The sequence below is a fragment of the Myotis daubentonii genome, chromosome 5 (assembly GCF_963259705.1).
Source record: "Myotis daubentonii chromosome 5, mMyoDau2.1, whole genome shotgun sequence".
Lineage (NCBI taxonomy): Eukaryota > Metazoa > Chordata > Mammalia > Chiroptera > Vespertilionidae > Myotis > Myotis daubentonii.
Window position 1 is genome coordinate 79,158,422 of NC_081844.1, and position 19,597 is coordinate 79,178,018.

At 51.9% G+C, this 19,597-nt stretch overlaps 1 protein-coding gene across 1 annotated transcript in view; it reads left to right on the top strand.

The window, feature by feature from the left end:
• The window catches only part of TGFBI (transforming growth factor beta induced), a 33,395-nt gene that overhangs the window by 12,033 nt on the left and 1,765 nt on the right, over window positions 1-19,597 (top strand). The window contains exons 3-15 of the mRNA XM_059698447.1: window positions 3,884-3,948; window positions 5,230-5,390; window positions 5,708-5,872; window positions 6,130-6,276; window positions 8,431-8,572; window positions 10,939-11,151; window positions 11,945-12,082; window positions 12,666-12,811; window positions 13,612-13,748; window positions 14,546-14,676; window positions 16,960-17,084; window positions 18,268-18,370; window positions 18,931-19,010. Of these exons, the coding sequence (XP_059554430.1) occupies window positions 3,884-3,948; window positions 5,230-5,390; window positions 5,708-5,872; window positions 6,130-6,276; window positions 8,431-8,572; window positions 10,939-11,151; window positions 11,945-12,082; window positions 12,666-12,811; window positions 13,612-13,748; window positions 14,546-14,676; window positions 16,960-17,084; window positions 18,268-18,370; window positions 18,931-19,010 (1,753 nt within the window). The remainder of the gene's footprint in view (window positions 1-3,883; window positions 3,949-5,229; window positions 5,391-5,707; window positions 5,873-6,129; window positions 6,277-8,430; window positions 8,573-10,938; window positions 11,152-11,944; window positions 12,083-12,665; window positions 12,812-13,611; window positions 13,749-14,545; window positions 14,677-16,959; window positions 17,085-18,267; window positions 18,371-18,930; window positions 19,011-19,597) is intronic.

Sequence of the window (19,597 nt, forward strand, 5' to 3'; positions counted from 1 at the left end):
TCCAGGCAGCCCGGCTGCAGGGCGTGTTGGATGTCTAGACAATGTTGGTCTGTGTTTGCTCTGCGATTCCTCTTGGAAATCATGACACGCTGAATGGTTTACCTTCTGTCACAGGAAACCGGCTCTCAGGCTCCGTTCCTTGCTCCACCTACATCCAGGGGCTAGTTCATCTCTAGGGAATTTACAGCCACGGCAGACAGCCAAAGGCATGAAGCATACTTGGGAGAGAGTGATTGTTTTAACTTATTGCATTAACTTTTTGGAAGATTATTTAGGGAGAGAAACCCGAATAATTCTTTCTTAATCCAATCATAGTAAACATTTTAGAGGGGGCTGAAGGAGAGCCTCCCTAACAGAGCATCTCTGTTCTTAGACCTAGGATCGACACTACCTTTTTGCCCTCCCCAAGTGCCCTTTTAAATCAGACACCTTCCCTCACTTTCTTCCTCAAATTGTTTTTCTGACCAGGGAAGCTGGAACAAAAAAATTAGTGTCTGCTGCCTTTTCTGACCTAAGGTTTTTACTTATTGTACTGTGTCAGACCAAGGAGAGCGAGGAGCCTTTAATTAGAACAGCTTTTGCTGATGAGGTTCAATTCAAAGACCAACAAATTGGTCCTCTCTACACAGAGAAGCCCATGAACTAGGGAGACATAGATGATGGGGGCTCCCCGTGGTCTCCACCCTTTGCTGCCTTTATCCTAGAGAGATGGCATCAGGCCCAGGCCCCTGGGGGTGCCCCCGGCCCCATCTCCCCACAGCATGTGTATTCTCTCCAGGGCAGAAAACAGAGACTGCTTGTCCTGAAAGATTTGGTCAACATTGTCTCAATGGACCGTCCTTCTCAGTCTCCAGTTTCTAGCTGCTCTCTGCTTCTCTGGGCCAAGCAGACAGGTTCTGAGGAGAGCTGGTATTGTTGGGGCAGCTGGGAGCAGGGAAACTGCCAGCTGTGGCAGATCTCAACCCACAGGGCTGCCAGGCTCAGGCCGAGAGGCACAGCTGACACCTGCTCACCTAGAAAGTGCCTGGATGCCAGACTGGGTAACAGGAGGGCCCGGAGGGAGAGGTCAGCAGGGTGAAAGGGTTAGGAGAAAACTTCCTGGTAGAGAACCAGGAAAAAGCCTTCAGCTGGGGAACTGAGCCCCTGCTGGGGGTAGTGTGCCACCCACACCTGGCTGCTGGGGAACATGGGTGCAAAAGGCCCATCTGGACGGGCACAGTGAGTGATGACGGGGGGTTAGCTCTGACCACATTGGAGAGAAACCTGTGTCCTCTCAGTGTCAAACTTTCCAAATCAGTCAGCTTTCCCCCAAATATGTACATTGTCAAGAGCAATGGGAAAGGAATTGGATTTGATGCAATTTGAGGAGAGTCGTAGATGCCGCTCCTCAGCTGTGATCTTGGGAAACCCCTTTGTGCCTCAGAGTCCTTGCAGCGTTCTGATTCCACCTATCCTTCTGCACGCCGAGACTTTTCAGCTTAGATCCGTCCCTCCTCCCCAGCCCCGTATCTCCTGTCGTTCTCACCATTTTCCCCACCCGCACACACACTTGGCCACAGGACCCAGTTTACACTGGGGAGTTGGTTTTCTTTTGTCCTCAGTGAATTCCTGATGAAGTCACCTGAGCTGTTGAGCTCTCTTGTGGTTTTTTGGGATGAAACTCAGGTGCTAACACCCTAGAAGAAGAGTCATTGGTGAGTCACATGGCTCACCAGGGCCAACGTGGCTGGGCTCCAAAGCAAGGAGAGTGTGTACAAGGGTCCTAGAAATAAGGAAGGCTTTAAGAAGAAGACTCATTCTCCAGTTGTGCTTTTCCAACTTCATGGAATGTTACCCAGGCACTTTTGGAAGGAACTAAACTTTGGGGGACTTGGCCTAACCCTAACCCCATACGCCAGAAGAGAACCCTGGTATTTATCACAGAAAGCCGGGGATCCCATGCATGGGTGTCCCCTGGTCCTGTGGGCTCAAGGCTTGGAGCTCTCCCTAGGTTTAGCTGGGGGAAGCTGGCACTCTCCTTCTTTGAAATAGAGTTCCTCTTCCCCCTGGAAATAATCCCATTGACTAGAATTGCGAATGTGAAATTGTGAGGAACCTTAGAGATCATCCAGTTTAACTTCATCCCGTTTTATAGATCAGGAAACTGAAACTGAGAGAGAATGGACTTTCGGTGTCATCTCGCTAGTTACTGATGGATCACACAACAAGTCTTCTAATTCTTGTACTTATTCTATTACACCACACTGTCTTTGAGAGGTTGAGTATTAACCAAATTTTACTTTAGGTTTAAAGATAAAATTGTGGATCGATCAAACTGTCATGAGACCACCAGCCTGGTTAGCCTTATAAGTATAGGGATGACAGATTAGAAAGGAACAGGATGGGACGAGGGCCAGAGAAAAGGGGAGGAGAAAGGCAGGAAGATGGAGAGAACAGGACAAAGAAGAAAGTGCATGGCTTGTCACCTCAGCCGTACCCTGAGGGGTGGTGGGGAGCATTTCTGGCCAATGATGCCTGTAGCTCCCCAGCAGCCCGAGAATCCTAGCCAGTCCGTCTCTGAAACACCTTGGATAACAGATGAACATGACTCACCAGGGCTTCCCTGAGATGACTCCAGTGGATTAATCAGAGCAGAATGTATGGGCTCATTGAAAACGCCCGCCCACACTGCAAGCCCTGTTTCTTTCCGATCTGCCTGCTTCTCTTAAAACAGCCCCTGATGTCATAAAACAGCCCCTGAGAGAGTGGTGAGCTGTTCTGTGGAAAATTCAGTCTGAGTCCTCTACTGTCCCCAAGGGAAGGGCAGGACATGGCTATTTGCCTCTAGTTCCAGGCTGCCCAGGAGGGGCTGCGCCCACACTGCCAGTGCAGGGGTGGCCGTAGGCAGCACTTGGGGATTTGATGTGAAGCAAGTCTTTCAGGTGTAGTCTTTTAGAACAGCGACTTCCTTGCAATGATATTTGAAATTCTTGGGGCTTCCCCAGAATACCGGGTTAGCTGAAGCTCTGTATCAGACCTCAGGAAGGACGGAAGTATTCCAAGATGAACTGGACCGAGTTAGAAAGTTTTAAGTTTCTCTGCCAAATGATTTCAACATTTAAAACTGGATACTGCCAGTCTTGTTTCTCCACATACAAGGAGTCTTACAAACTGGCAATATTGCTCGCCTCCTGGAAGGTTGATGGGATTGTCGAGGGATCAGGGTGGGTAGGGAACACTTTGCATATTTTCCATTTGAAACCATATAAATGTTTTCCTTGATTATAATTTGGTTTTTAATTTTTTAAAAAATTTAAAAGCATCTTGATAACAGGAGCTTTGTTTCTATAATTTTTAAAGTTTTAAAGTTTGATTGTAAAAACTGAGAACAATATCCTTTTGTTTATTAAATGGAGAGGTAGAAGGCCATGAGAGATTTAATCCAACGACCATCACACGAAACACACATAGTTTCATAGATGAGGAAACTGAGTCCCAGAGAGGAGGCGGGGCTGCCTGGGGAAGTCAGGGCTCTTTCTGCTCCTCCCCGCGGCCTCTCAGGAACTGCCGGGTCCCCAGGAATTACAATGGAGGTATAAGCTCTTGGTATGTTGTCTGAATCCCACTGTTGAATGTGCTGCCACAGTCCCCTGACCATTCCCAGGTGGTGGATTTCCTTAGGCGATGGTGCCGTTGGGAATATTCTGCAAAGCCGAGGAGGAGTGACCAGCTCCTTGCCCATGAAAGGCACAGACATGTCAGTGAACAATTCCTCCCCGAGAAGGATGTTTACGCGCCATTTCCCTTCCTCGTTGGCAGAGGCCATTCTTCCAGGAGAGAGGACTGTTGGCCTGTGAGGAGGAGGGAAGCCCTGCTAATACTGCATTTGTGTGTCTCCTTGCAGAGTCATCAGCTACGAGTGCTGTCCTGGATATGAAAAGGTCCCTGGAGAGAAGGGCTGCCCAGCAGGTGATTAAGCCAGGCCTTGCCTATTAGTGCAGATGGAGGCAGCAGAGCCTGAGCGGGGGTCGGAGGGGGATGAGCTCTGTGGTCTTCCCGCACACACCCCCCCCTCGCCCCGGCATGTGCTCTCTGGCCTCTAGGCGCCACGAGGGCCAGAAGGTGGAAGCTGGAAACTGAGTTTCCTACTGTTCCTTCCTGTCTGAGCTGACCCCCTCCACAAGGGGGTGGAACAGACTCCAGTTCTGACCTGTCCATGCTCTTCTCAGGCTCCTGGCCTTGATGGCTGTGGCTGGGAGTGATTCTAAACACAGTCAGCGCTTCTGACCAGCCCTGCTAGAGAGCAGATGAGACAGGCATGGTCCCCGGCTGGGCTGGGAACGCCAAGTCACCTCCACCTCGCTCTGTGGAAACTTGGCCCATCGGAGTTCTGTAGGGAGGAGAGTGGCAGGCCAGGCGGGCCTACCTACAGTCAACAAAGGTGCCACGAATGGCTACATGAGGCCAAGGACTGCGTGGCACCTGTGAATTTCATCAGAGCCTTCCTTTTAGTTCCATACACACCAGGGATAATACAGAGATTTTTTTTTAAGCTTTAAAATATGTGCTATTTTATTAGTTGAGAATGTGAGACAGACTTAAAGGGAAGGGGACAATTTGTTTGGTGCCAATATCACGAGGAAGGTGTGGTTGGCATGGTCTGGGCCCGGGCGTTCCTGCCCTGAGTGGAAGGACAGGTGGGAAATATGGAATGGGAAAGGAGCATGGCCTCAGAAGGGCAGCTCAACCTCCAGCCTTAGCTTCACACCCTGTAAAATGAACATGACGCCCACTGTGTGAGGCGAAGGCCCTCCTAAGCTACTTGTAAATACACAAAGCACCTCAAAGACTTGCAAAATTCTTTCATTCTTGGAACCAGTTCCAACAGCTAGATAAATCTGTCAGACTTGTTTGTAATTAGGATACCTATTTCTGGCGTACCAGTATTCCTGCCTGTATTATCTAAACGTCTGTGAACTAAAGCTTTGCTTTTGTTCTGCTGCGGTTAAAATGATCAAAAATTACCAATTGGTTGAGTTCAAGTAGGGAAGCATTTGACCGGGTTATTTTAAGAAGCATGGGACAAGCTTCAACCCCCAACCCCCACCACCACCACCGCCGCCTCCGGTAGGCTGGCTGCAGGCCTGCCCACACACTCCTGCAGATGTGCGTCCTCTATGGACAGGGAAGGTGTGGTCAGGTGGGGGTGGCCTCACAGGCCCATCTCTCCTCTGTCCTCCGCCCCTGCAGCCCTACCACTCTCCAACCTTTACGAGACGCTGGGAGTCGTTGGATCGACCACCACGCAGCTGTACACGGACCGCACAGAGAAACTGAGGCCCGAGATGGAAGGGCCCGGCAGCTTCACCATCTTTGCCCCCAGCAACGAGGCCTGGGCTTCCTTATCAGCTGTGAGACAACTTCCTCTGCCCAGGGGACTCTTACTCCCCAGAGGGGTGGGCTGGTGGGCATGAAGGACAAGCTTCTGTAGTGATTTCAGGAAACTTTTCTCTTAACCCTCAGACAAAGCCAAGGAACTTGAGCTAAAATATACCTCACCAGGTTGCTGCCAATTGGACAGACAGACCTCAGTGTTCTCTGAGGAGGGGTCCTTGTCAGAATGGAGGCCTGGGTCATTGGGGCTTCAGAGCATCTTTGCCAGGATAGCAATGACCCATCTCTTGAACATGGGGTCTGCAGCCCCCTAACTGTCACACTGACCTTCTAGGAAGTGCTCGACTCCCTGGTGAGCAATGTCAACATCGAGCTGCTCAACGCCCTTCGCTACCACATGGTGAACAGACGGGTCCTGACAGACGAGCTGAAACACGGCATGGCCCTCACCTCCATGTACCAGAACTCGGACATCAAGATCCACCACTATCCCAATGGGGTAGGGCATCCCGTTACACAGATTGCCTTGTGCCCACACTGAGCTCACTCCTGGTCCACGCGGGGTCTGGTTTCTGAGGTTTGGTCCCACGGGTGGCGTAGCTGCAGGTAACCCTCTGCCTCCTGCACCTGCTTTTCCCCGGACCTCTGGTTCCATAGCTTGTGGAACACCATCCTGTGCTGTGTCTTCCCTGCCTGGGGCTTCGAGACTGTGCCTCTGATGTGTCAACTGCTCATCCTCACTCCTTCTCTGGGCAGATCGTGACCGTCAACTGTGCCCGGCTGCTGAAGGCTGACCACCATGCAACCAACGGTGTGGTGCACCTCATTGATAGGGTCATCTCCACCATCAGCAACAACATCCAGCAGATCATCGAGATCGAGGACACCTTCGAGACCCTTCGGGTGAGGGACTGCCCTGGGAGAGGGCCCCAAGAGGCAGTGGGAGGAGCGGGGGCATCTCCATGTTCGTGGGCATGTAGGGGACATGGAGCAAGTTCTAAACACCCGGAACATGGAGAATCCCCTAATTAGATCCCCTAATTTGGCCACAGGAAACATCATAACTGCCTGCTGTCAGTTCCCCCAGCCTGTCTTCTCCTTTGTAAAGCCTTCCTTTCCTTCACTCCCCCGGGAAGTTCAAGTGGTTTGTGGCCACAGCAGGACAGGGTCCTCTGAGCTGCCAGGGTTCCAGAGGGGGGGGATTCTTCCTTCCAGGTGATGGTTCCCACCGGTAGGTCTAGAATAAATGGCCTGTCAGGCTGCAGGATCTTCTTGACCACGTGTCCCCACCATGGAGCCCTGCTCCAGCCATACCCATGTTTCCTTGGAGCCCAGGCCAGCAGGAAGGGGCCCCAGAATCCTGTCCTTCCCCACTGCCCAGAAGACATTTGTCTTACAACTGGAGTGGCGAGCAGGCGTTCCTCTTGGCAACGCTGCTCAAAGGAAGTGAACACAGGCTGCCCCGTCAGGGTTTTTGCCCTGATTCAAGGAGAACTTCCTGACCACAACGGACATGGGGTGGGAGTGGGGTGGCTCCTCCCCTGGAGATCTCCAACACACACAAACAAACACCCCAGGCCCGGCTGCACTGGGGTGGCCTCAGGAAGTGGCTCTGGAGGGCCCTGCGGGCCCTGCTGTCTAAGCTCTCCCCCTGCTTTCCTTCCGGGTCACTCAGAGGTCAGGAGTCTGCACGGGAATGATGTTCCCACCGAGTGGGAGTGGGAAGCACATTTGGTGGGGGAGGGGCACATCTTTTGATTAACATCAATTGATCCCCACCTAGTGATCTCCCCTTACTATTTATGTCTGGCAAATATTCCTTCCTTGCTTCTTCCTAACACCCATTTTTCCTTCTGCAAACACATACTTAGTTAAGCACCTGCTACTTCCCAGGCATTGTTCTGTGTGCCAAGGGTAGAGAGGTGAACAAGACACACATTTCTGTCCTCAGTGACATGTATAGCCTTTCTGGGGAGACAGACAAGAAGCACACGAGGTTTCCACAGATTGTGCAAAGCGTGTGGTCAGTAAGTGGCGAGCAGAGGAGGCTGGTTGGGACTGGATGGCCAGGAAAGGTCTCTCTGGAAGAGGTGACTTTTCACTTGAGGCCTGAAGGATGAGAATGGCCAGTTATCCAAAACGCAGTTCAGCCCTGGCCCGTGTGGCTCAGTTGGTTGAGCATCATCCCGTGCACTGAAAGGACACCGGTTTGATTCCCAGTCAGGTCACATGCCCAAGTTGCAGGCTCAATTCCCTGATCCCTGGTTGGGGTGCATGCAGGAGGAGGCCAATCGATGTTTCTCTCTCACATGGATGTTTCTTTCCCTCTCCCTCTCTCAAATCAATAAAAACATAAGGAGAGAGGGAAAGAAAACACAGCTTCCAAAGCACAGCGGGCAGAGGGGAGGGCAGAAGTAAACAAATAAAGGCAAGCAGGAGGCCAGTGGGGCCAGAGTAAAGACAACTAGGTAACCACAAGGCGAGGGGGCGTGGCCAGGTCAGCAGGGGCAGCTCCTTCAAGGCCTTGCAGAGCTGGCAAAGGAGCTTCATCCTGAGAAGGCAGGAAGCCATTCTGGCTGCTCTGTAGGTAATGGGGGATCTGATCCTTACACTCACGGGGCTCACACAATAATTATTTCCAATAACTATTTAATTAAAACATGCGAAGGGCAGCAAGCTGTGCAGGTATGTGTAACAGACTCATTCTCATTGGGCGCAGCGGCAGGGTGAGACGGGGTGGGAGGCGATGTCACATTGACGACTTAGAGAAATGGCATTTTGGTTACGGCATAGGAGTCGCAGAAAGCAAAGAAGGAAGAGCAGGGCCCAGGCTGGAGGTAGGAAGGGAGAAGGCACACGAAGTAACTGAGACATGGCCAGAGTGGCTGGGGTTCAGGCTGGGCAAGCTCCCCGAGGCCATGGTAGGAAGTGAGCTTTGGTTTGGCCTTCCTTTTCATCTTGGGCTCTGAGGGAGGACTGGTGAGGCTGTGTGTGTCTCTGGTCTGCAGATATTCCCCGAGACTTCAGGGAACTCTCCATTCCCTCCCTTCCCCACAGGCTGCCGTGGCTGCATCGGGGCTCAACACCCTGCTCGAAGGTGATGGCCAGTTCACACTCTTGGCCCCCACCAATGAGGCCTTCGAGAAGATTCCTGCTGCGACCTTGAACCGGATCCTGGGTGACCCAGAGGCCCTGAGAGGTGAGCACCCTCAGTTCATGTTGTCACCTCATGGGAGCAGCCATACTGAGCCCAAGGCCTGCTCTCATCCAAGAGGGACATGCCGTCTGCCATCCTGTCTCATTGTTCCCAACCAGCCCTATCTCTGCAGAGGGGCACATATGGGATCTGGCAGCCTTTGCCTAGGGATGCAGTTGGGCTGAGGAGAGGGGCAGAGTTGGAGGTCCAGGCCAGACTCAGGGAGAGTTAAAGGCTCAAATAATCAAAGTCAGAACAAGGCTGCCAGGTGGGCAGCAACTTGGTGATATTGAGAGGGGGTGGCAGGTCCTGGCATCCTTGACATGGACTCATCATGCTGACCCTTGAACTCTTCCTATGTCTGGCCAGGGGGGTCATGGATAATTGAGAATGATAGTTAAAAACCAGTAACAGTTGACTCTTGACTCTTCATTGCCAGCTCCTTCATCACCTTCTCTGTGAGCTCTATGTTAGGGGGTGTATTAATTATTGCTGGAGGAGAGGGAAGGAACAAGCATGTGAGGAGATTAGGAGGGGAGGCCAGGCTCTGTGCCCCCTTCAGCTTCAAGACCACTGAGCTGCTGCCGGGTGATCCCTGAGGCCCCTGCGAAGGGGAGTAGGCCTCCAGTCCCCTGTGTATCCCAGGCACATTTATTCCTCCCAGATATAATCCAGGGATAACTTCATTTCTTTTGAATCTATTCAAACCCACCTTTGAAATGTACTATATGCAATGTCTGATGCATTTCCGACAACCTATAAATGCAGAAGGTTCTCTTTGAAGCCATGCAGGGACAGACAGGAACGGCACACTGCTGAAAGCACAGATGGGGATCTACTGTGTCCAGATGTTGTGCTGCCTTTAGGTGTCTGGCCTGAGCCAGGATTTGGGCCACAAAAGTGACCACGATATAGCCTTTACCTTCAAGGAAGTTTAAACCCAGTGGAGATGACAGGCTTTAAAAAGGTCACAGTCACAGAGATACTCACCATGAGAGCAAGACATGGGTGGGCACATGCAGCCTCGGGGGTCTGGAAGGCTTCCTGGAGGAGGTGAGATGTGGATGCATCTCAGCATAAAATGAGGAAGAAACACCCCTAATATTTACTGTATGCAGGTCTGCCTTTCCCAACGCGGTAACCCGCTTGCTCAAAGCAAGAGCCCTCTGTAGGGGTTTGACTGGCAGCTGGAAGGCCCATGGTGTCCTATTGTTATTAGTGGGTTGGCAGACAGGCGAGAAGCAGCCCCAGGCTGGTGTGCCCCGTTTGGAGACTGGCTCTGCTCGCCCCGCGAGTGGCCCTGGCAGGGCACTCCTACCCCACCCCTGCCTTCGTCCCTGAGAAGCTAAATCCCCAAGGCCTCATTCCCATAGCGGTCTCGCCATCGTTTCTATCCCCAGCCGGCTGAATTGGGTCAGCCCTGGTTTTGCAGGCCCTCGTGGCTCTGCAGGCCTCAGAGCTTCCTCCTGACCATGACAGCGCGGTTTTGGTTCCCACACTCAGGACAAACTGAAACTTGCCTCTGCGGTGGGAATGTAAGACAAAGGGGCTTGGCAACTTTGGTGAGCGGCTGTCCCAGAGCCTGCTCTGCCTGGCTGGGGCTGGCCGCGTCCCCCTCGTCTGCGCCAGCCCAGGTCTGGTCCCTAAGGCAGCACTTGGACAAGTAGTAGACCTTTGAGTAAAATGTACAACAGCAAATAAAATGTACAAATCATGCATAACCACATTGACTACAGTTTCCAGCTTTCGACCACGTTTTACATTTTTATTAAAGTCAGAAGATAAAAAGTCCAAGTGTAAACTCATTTGAGTTTTCCCCTATCCTTGAAGTTCGGGTACTAACTTAGGAGGGAGGCAGAGCTGGGGTCCAGGCCAGACTCAGAGAGAGTTAAAGGCCCAAATGATCAACGAGAATTTACCCTGAAGTTCAGGTACTAATATGAGAATTTACCCAGAAGTTCAAGTGTGAATAAGCGAATCACTAACATGTTTTGGGCATTTGCTCTGTCAGGCACTATGCCGGGTGCCTCACGTTCAGAGCTCCATGTCCTCCGTACACCAGCCCTAGGAGCTGAGTGCTGTGCTAAGGCTGAGGAAGTTGAGACTCTAAAAGGCTAAATGACTTGCCCGGCCCCACAGCTGGTAAGTGGCCGAGCTGGGATTCAAATTCAGGCAGTCTGACCACAGAGCCCCGGCTAGTTTTACAGGGACAGCAGGCAGGAGAGGAAGACCCAGGCCATGCAGTGCCCCAGCCTTGTCTGAAGGTTGGCATCTGAGAGAACAGAATCCTCACAGCTCTGGGCAGACTGTTAGCCGGCCCCTGAGGTCACCTGGGGTGGCCCTGACCCTCCTGTGTTGTTTGCCCCCAGACCTGCTGAACAACCACATCATGAAGTCAGCCATGTGTGCCGAAGCCATTGTTGCGGGGCTGTCCGTGGAGACCCTGCAGGGCACGACACTGGACGTGGGCTGCAGTGGGGACATGCTCACCATCAACGGGAAGGCCATCATCTCCAACAAAGACATCCTGGCCACCAACGGCGTGATCCACTACATCGACGAGCTGCTCATCCCAGATTCAGGTAAGCAGGCCTCTGTGGGCCTTGGTCCCACCAGGCCCACTGTCCCCTCTGCCGTCCATGGTGGCAGATCTGGGGGAATTTGGGGATCTTTGGGGCCGATTCCCTACCTGTACCCAGCTCACAGCCTCTCAGGAGAAAAGGCCTGGGCACCTGGTAGGTTCTCACATTATGGAGAACCTGAGCTGCAGGCCTGGGAGTCCAGACGTTATCTTGGAGGTAGTGGTGAGCCATTGAAGTCTGGGGAGGGAGCGACTCAGCCATAGGAGCCTTTCAGAAGATCTGCTTGGCCCAGAGGGCAATGGCTTTCTCAGTAGTGCCCAAGCGCCCCAGGGTCAGTGACCCCAGGAGAAATGACCGAATGGACTTTGGCTTGGGTTTCATGCAGCATCTTAGCCCCGTTCTGGAATTTCAGGGAGGGCTACTACGCATGAGTGAAGAATTTTCAGAGGAAAAACCAAACCAGCAGAAAACTCTTCCATGGGTGTGGTCATTGGCATTATCTGCTGTTCAGAACAGACAATGACGCCTGTGTCCCTCGAGTTACTGCCCTGCCCAAAGGTGGGACAGTGGCAGACCTCTGCCCCTCTGAACCTCACCTCACTTCCCCGACCAGTGAGATTTTCTGGGTGACCGTCCCCTGATGACACGAGCCTGCACTGCCCCAGCAGCGTTTAGAGGCGTTGTTGACTCACAGGGTGACATTCCTGCTGATGGATGTCATGCTCTGGGGTGAACAAATGATAAATGAAAACAGCACTTTTAACTTTTGAACCCACTTTCTCCTTCCTTGTAGCCAAGACACTGTTGGAGTTGGCTGCAGAGTCCGATGTTTCCATCGCCATTGACCTTTTCAAACAAGCGGGCCTCAGCACCCACCTCTCTGGAAATGAGCAGCTGACTCTCCTGGCCCCCCTGAATTCTGTCTTCAAAGGTAATGTAAGGAAGGCATCCCTGTGGGGGTGTCACTGGGGGCAGCTGCCCCACCGCTGTCACCTCCCTGATTTACAGCACCCTGTGGAGCGTGAGCGCTCCCGCCCAGCTCAACTGAAAGCAGATGTGACTTCACCAGGAACTTCAGAGCCTCTGCTGTTTCCTTTGGCAGAGCAGAGAATGCATTTGGGGCTCTGGTCCTCGGAATTCAAGAGTTTGCATCTGTCTGGGGAGCAGAGCACTCCCCGGCCTTTTTATTGACAGGATCAATGCCAATGTGCTAGTCGGGCAGTCAGTGAGGAGACAGCTGAGTCCTGGCCTCAGGGAAGGCGGAGACAGGGGCCAAGTTGTGTCCGTGCATTCCCCTCCCTCTTCGGGCAGAACTCCAACCCCCTCAGTTATCTGGATTTTCTTGTGTTTTTGTAATTCCCAGAAGGTGCAAGTTGTTAAGGAATATTGCAGCCTCACTTGATTTCTCAATCTCCATTTCCAAAGTCAAGGACAGCCAGGCTCTCCGCCACATTTGTCTCTCTGCCCTTCCTTTCTGGGCCTAGCCCTGGCTCTGACTGTGCCTCCTCTTACAGATGGAAGCCCCCGTGTTGATGCCCGAATGAAGGTCTTGCTTCGGAACCACATGGTTAAAGATCAGCTGGCCTCCAAGTATCTGTACCACGGACAGACCCTGGACACTCTGGGCGGCAAAAAACTGAGAGTTTTTGTTTATCGTAACGTAAGTTCTGGGTCCTCCTTTGTCTTAGCTCTAAAAAAAAAAAAAAAAAAGAAGCTGTATTAGTATTTACAAAACAAAAAAGTTCTCAATAACTAGGAGCTTGCTGTGAACTGGCTTCTGATAAGGAAGGAAGGAATTTCTGCAAAACATATCTAATATCAAGGGTCAAGTGAGATTTTGCAGAAGGAGTAGAATCTCTTTTTCTGGAGGCCTTTGGGAATAAGCCACACACCTGTCTGACCTGGCTAGGGAAGCAGAGTCCACCTCGAACTCAGATGAATGAACAAAGGGTGGAAGGATGGAGGTCTGACTCCTTCTTAGCTTATGTGAAGAGAAGCCCCCTGGACTGAGGCACAGCCCTCCTTGGTCCAAAGGTTCTCTTCTCTCTTCTCCTATCTTTTCGTTCTCTTCAAACCCAACTGTTACCCTGGACTGGCAGGCAGGAAGCACAACACAGCACAGCTCTTGCTGGAGACCAGCCAGCACCATTGGACCAAAGATTACTGACATCTGTTCAATAACTAAATCAGTAGATGTGGCCCATTTATTTGATCATTGTTGATGGACCTCAATTAACATGATATTCTCATTACAGGGCCTCTGTGTAACTTCATTGGAGCATCTATGGCCCTCTTTCCCTAAGGAACACCATTTTATGTTTTTCTTTCCTGGAGAAAATACATCATTTTATCCTAGCCTTGAAAACCCACCCCAATATATATTCATTGATGTTTGTGGATGAGGCCATCAGCACAAGTCATTGGGGGATAACCTGCCCCCTCTCTGTCCCCTTTGCACAGAGCCTGTGCATCGAGAACAGCTGTATCGCCGCCCACGACAAGAGGGGAAGGTACGGGACCCTGTTCACCATGGACCGGGTGCTGACCCCCCCAATGGGGACCGTCATGGACGTCCTGAAGGGAGACAATCGCTTCAGGTAACCAGCCCCATCCCAGGCGGGGCTTCTGCCAAGTGGTTATGCTGGGGGAGACTCTGGACGGCTGCAATTTGTCAAGCTCCCCACCTCCGCCCGCCCCCCCCCCCCCACACACACACACTCTGGGGGTCAATGAACATTAGTGACACGCTGGTGTGACCGTTCAGGCTTGGGATGTGGAAAAGATCAGGGTGACTTTGAAAGCCTAAGTTGAGAAAAAGGGAGTGTAACCTCCCATCTATGGAGGACAGGGAGGGACCGCATTTTTTATTATTAAAGTTCAAGGAAGACATGGTGTTCTCAGTCTAAAGTCCCAAGTGAGCTGAGCACCTGGTTTTGAATGTATGTGAGTCTCCCTCTGTGTGGTACCTACCACCTGCATTGCAGACTTATTGCCACTCCTTCTAAGGCTCCCTGTGCCACTCTTCTTGCCGGTTCTCTCCATTTCTGACTTCCTCACTCACCACTAGGTGCTGTGACAGTGAATGTTTCCTGTCACTGAGTTCAGCCGCCTGCACAGAGCCTGGGCACCCTCCCCAGAATCACATCCCCAGGGTCCAGTGGCTCAGCCAGTCTCTGGGTCAGTGGTCAGCCATGTGACTGGCCTCTCCCTCCTCCCTGCTCTGGCCTTTGACTCTGGCCATTGAACTGAGCTTAGCATTCAGGAGAGAAGGGACAGACTGAATCGCCCCTTTTTTGTAAGGGGTGGAGGGTGAATCCCACTGCTCCGGGCTCCAGCTGCCCGCAGTGGCGGGGTATATGTGGGAAAGTGACGGGTTCTGTGCGTGTGTCCTCAGGATGCTGGTAGCCGCCATCCAGTCTGCAGGGCTGACGGAGATGCTCAACCGGGAAGGGGTCTACACAGTCTTTGCTCCCACCGATGAGGCCTTCCAAGCCATGCCGCCCGGAGAACTGAACAAACTCTTGGGTAAAAACCAACTTATGTACATTGATCGGCTTTTCTAAAGTAGCTGTATCAGTCAGGGTCCCAGCAAGAAAGAGTTGGCACGTTACGAAGGGTTTGACTGAAAGAAATTTAATGAAAGGCTATTGGCAGAATTGTGGACAGGATTAAGGATCTAGCGAAGGGTGATGGCACCCAGGGACTAACAATCATGGCAGGCTTGGGGGTGGGGGGCGGGCAGGACAGGAGAGCTGTATGAGGGGCACAGGACAGTGGCCGGAGTCACAGTATAGCTGCTGTCAGAACCACTACATGCCTCAGGCCATGCCCCCCACGCCCACTGTTGCCAGGCCTCCTGTCAGCTGGTTACAGGAGGGGGAAGGAGGGAGCCCAGAAGACACATTTCATAGCAGTCAGTTTTCCGGGCAGCAAACAAGGCAGAGACGAGCAGAAAGGACTGCAGGGTGGGTAACTACCAGGCCAGTCATCCAGACATGGCCTCCCCCTTGGGACCTGTGAGAAAAGTGATAATGAAGCCTTTTAACCGCATCACACCTCCCTCGGGATGAAAGCTTGACTGAGGAGCTACTCACAGCCCTAAGAAATGTAGCTGAGGATGTTTGAGGAGAAACCTAGTGGTCAAGAGCTTGGGCTCCCGGACTACTTGAAAGCAAGTTCAAATCCTGACTCTGGTATTTACTAGCTGGGTGACCTCTGGCAAGTTGCTTAACCTCTCTGAGCCTCAGTTTTCCCATTAGAAAAATGAGGGAGGTAAGAGTTCCTTGTTGTGAGGATTAAGTGAGGTATTCCCCACATGTTGGGCATACAGTAATGGCTATGATGGTGGGGAAGTAGGACAGGGTGGCAGTGTTGAGTTGCATGCCCGTAAGAGACACTTCCACCCATCGCAGAGAAGTGGGCCTGCAGAGAATGGACCTTGGCCAAACCTTCAGGCCCACATAGTCCACACCTCCCTTCCTGCTCTGGAACAGAATAGGAAGTTCAGGTTGCAGGCAGCTGTGAGCTGAATTTGTGTCCTGTTTAATTTTCTTTATTGCTAAAGAATGTCTGTGTCTCTGATGCTGATGTATGTTCCTGAGAAGAGGGGAGAAGTGCATTCTGAACATAAACCTTCCACCTTCTCTCTGTCCAGCAAGAATGAAGTATTCCCTGGTGGCCTGAGCCTTCTCGGCTTCCGGTTCATTTTCAGCTGTGTGGGGGCAGAGGAGGGGCAAGGGCAAAGCTTCCCAAACACGCCCTCCCTCAGGCCCATGGGCAGGACTGGACCCCAGCACTCCTGGGGGATGGAGGGCCAGCCAGGTGTTAGCAGTGAATCCGGGTGTTAGGACCCTGCACCTCGGGGGCTGGCAGTGTCTCCTTGGAAGGGAAGCTCATGCCAGCTGTCTATGTTTGGAAATCAATTGGTACCGGTGGCTCCATCGCACGGCACTGATGTGGATGTGTCGATAACTGAGCTAACTCTCCAAAATGCTTTAAAACTTTCTCTGTTCTCAGTTCCAAGATGCTGGAAATAACCATCCATAAGCCCTGGGGAAATCCAGCCATTTGGCTGGTAATGTGAGCATCAGTGGCAGCCTTGATAGAGATGAGAGAGCAGCTGGCAGCTTGAAGAATTGCCTCCCACACTTAATTTGGGGAAATGCCTGTGCACCTTTATGAGCAATCTTGCTTCCCCAGTTGTTGGAGAAGCTGATGTGGGCTGGAAGGAATGCTGGGGCGTGAGGAGGAGAGATGCTGTGTCGGGAATCCCCCCTTGGCCCTGACCTCATCGGCTCCACGGCTCCTCCAGATTGCAGCTGTTGACTCTTTTAAGTTCTCCCTTCAGGAAATAGCCGTCTCAGAATATGCATTTTGAGAACAGAATGTGTAAATATTTCACTACTGTGTTATAGCCATCGGGAGCCACGCTGATGATGAAATGTCCCAGATGCCGGTGCTGGAAAGGTCCCTGGCTTTCCAAGCAAATATTTAGCTCATGGGAACATGACTCATGCTCACAGAGGAGTATGGATTAACTCCGTCTCAGCAGCAAGACAGCATGTGCTTTAACCCAGGAGCCCACCGACTACCAGGGAGATGCCTGGCCACAGACATGTCTTGTTCCCTGATCACTAGTGGTGGGACAGTGGGCTGAGCACACAGTGGTGTTCAGTGAGTGTTCATTAGCCAGGCAGGAGTTCTCCATCTCAGGAGTGGCCGTTTGTATCTTCTCCTCTGCCCCTTTCTTCGCCTCACCAATTACCAAACCTTGGGATTAACTCTGTTTTCTTTCCCACAAACCTGCAGGCAACGCCAAGGAGCTTGCCAGCATCCTGAAATACCACATTGGTGATGAAATCCTGGTTAGCGGAGGCGTCGAGGCCCTGGTGCGGCTGAAGTCCCTCCAGGGCGACAAGCTGGAAGTCAGCTCAGTGAGTGTGTCTGAAAATTGAAAAGCTGGCTGTGCCCTCCACCAGGGTTCCAGGCACATCTCACCCTGGAATGGCATGAGACACACACACCGTCTTTAAGATATATCTTGAACCTCTGTGTACATTTTGTCAAAAGAAAATAGAAAAGGGTCTTAAGGGAAATCAAGTGAGACTGTGGTTAGGCATGAACAAGAGCTTCCACATTTGCAGGGGAATAAGGCTTCTGATTGGCATCTGGGAGAGGGTCTGAGATCTTCCTTCCCTTAAGGAGATGATAGGCAATTACTTTTATGTCTTGAGAGATGGATCTCCAACCCACGCCTTCCCCCAAATCCAGGGCTCACTGATTTGTGCCATGAGCCAGACCATCCCAGAAGGCTTTTCTTCTGATGCTTGATCTGTGAGCCTTCCCTTGCTCTGCACATTGATAAACATTCCACTTTGGAGCTGCCACTGAGCCCCTGTGGAGGGACCACTCTTCCAGTGTGCAGCTGGCTCAGCCTTTGCTCCCTGCTCTCTCCTGACCTCCAGCCATCCCTTTGCTCATCAGTTTCCCTCCAGAGCATGGGAAGGCATGTAGGAAGGCAGGGATGACTTGTTTGACTTATGCCGGTCACCTGAGACTCTCTCAGCTCTTAGATTTGGGTGTCAGGTCCTGCCTGTCACAGGCTTCAGTTCCCCCTTGGACCCCTTGGGTCTGATATGTGGGTCGCTCAGGAAAGCCAAAGATAGATTTATCCTGGTGCGCTTCCTGTGAGAAAATCCTAAGTAGGGCATCAGGGAGGAGTGGAAAGCTCCCTTTTACCCAGAATGGGAGGCCTAGCTTCTGTGCCCATCCATCCCACCAACTGAGCTTAAAGGAGGCTCTTGGCCTGTCTCAAGTCTCATTTTCCTCTTCTGTTAAGTGAGGCAGTAAAATCTGCCTCCTCCCCATACACTGCCGTGAGGGAGAAGTGGGAACACGAAAGAGCATTTTGTAAATGATAACGTGCTGAGTCACACAAGGGATTGGAATGACTCCACCAGACCAAAGGTCTGTAGCCGGCAGGGACTGTTCCTTTCACCAGAGTGTCCCCAACACTTAGCACAGGATCTGGCATCTAGAAGTGCTCAGTAAACATTTGCTGAATGAATGAGATAAGTATGCTCTACGTTCAACAACTGGTGCCTCTTTTTCTCCCAGAAAAATAATGTAGTGAGTGTCAACAAGGAGCCTGTTGCTGAAGCTGACATCATGGCCACCAATGGCGTGGTCTATGCCATCTCCAGTGTCCTGCAGCCTCCAGGTAAGGCCTCATTCTCACTCAGTTTGTAGCTGGGCCCTTCTCTAGCAGCTGGTGTTCAATAGATATGATAGAAAAACTCTCCTAAGCAAATATAGGAATAAGGTGCCACATGCAAAGTGAGTCTTCATGAGCGCATCACTGTGGCTAATTGAAAGCTAATTAGAACTGTTGTTTCCATGACGTTATACCAAGTAACACAAGGACAGACCTCTCTTTGCTGAATTGCCTGGCTGTCTTAGCCCATTCAGACACAGCCCAGTTGTTTGTTACAGGCAGATAGATGCTATGAGCGTGGTTCTTGCAGCATCGCGCCCCATGGCAGCTCTCTTTACCTCCAGCGAAGCTGAACTTGAGCCCAGCCTCCATCCTCACTTGTGCATTCACCTTTCTCTGTGCTCTCTCCCCACAACCAAATTCTGTCATGCCTTATGAAAGTTATAAGGGGAAAATTCATTAGAAAATGTGAGCCAGAGAGCCCAACAGTGCCCCTCAGTCATGGCTGTTAGGAATGACATGCTAATAGTTTCTTTCACCAAAGCTGCCTTTTCTTTCATCCCCAGCCAACAGACCTCAGGAACGAGGGGACGAACTTGCAGACTCTGCACTTGAAATTTTCAAACAGGCGTCAGCATTTTCCAGGGTAAGATGCCTGCTAGGTTCGCCCCTGGTCTGAGCAGCCTTGGTCTTCTTCTTGGGACCATGGAGGGGCTCTCCAGATCCCCTCTCTCCCGTGGCTGCTGCCCCAGGGCTCTCTAGAAACTTTTCCCTCTCTCATTGGGACATCCTTCGCTCTGGCCTATGTGGAGTTCAGGGGAAAGAACCCAGGCAGCCCCTGCTTCCTTTATGGGCAAAAGCCCAGGCCTTCACACCGAGGCCTCTGAGCCTCTGTCCGGGGGCCACTGCTGGTGAGAACAGACAGCTCCAGGATCCATCTCTCCAAGGATTTACCTGATGGCGGCCTGGCCTGCCCTGAGCCTGGGCCTTTTAGTGACTCTCCTGTTTTCCATGACATGGCTCCTCTCCGGTGATCCTGGGGCTTCCTGGACTGTGGTTTGGGTTCTGGATACAGGACCAGCTCTGTGTGTGGAGCCTCCCTTCCTTGCCTTAGCCCCACCCCCTCTCTGGACCTCTCTGACTCTTGATGTGCTCCTCCTCACCCTGCTTCCAACCTTGCCCAGGGGGCCTGGAGCCCTGCTCATGTTGCTTTGCTGCTGCAGGTCAGGTGAA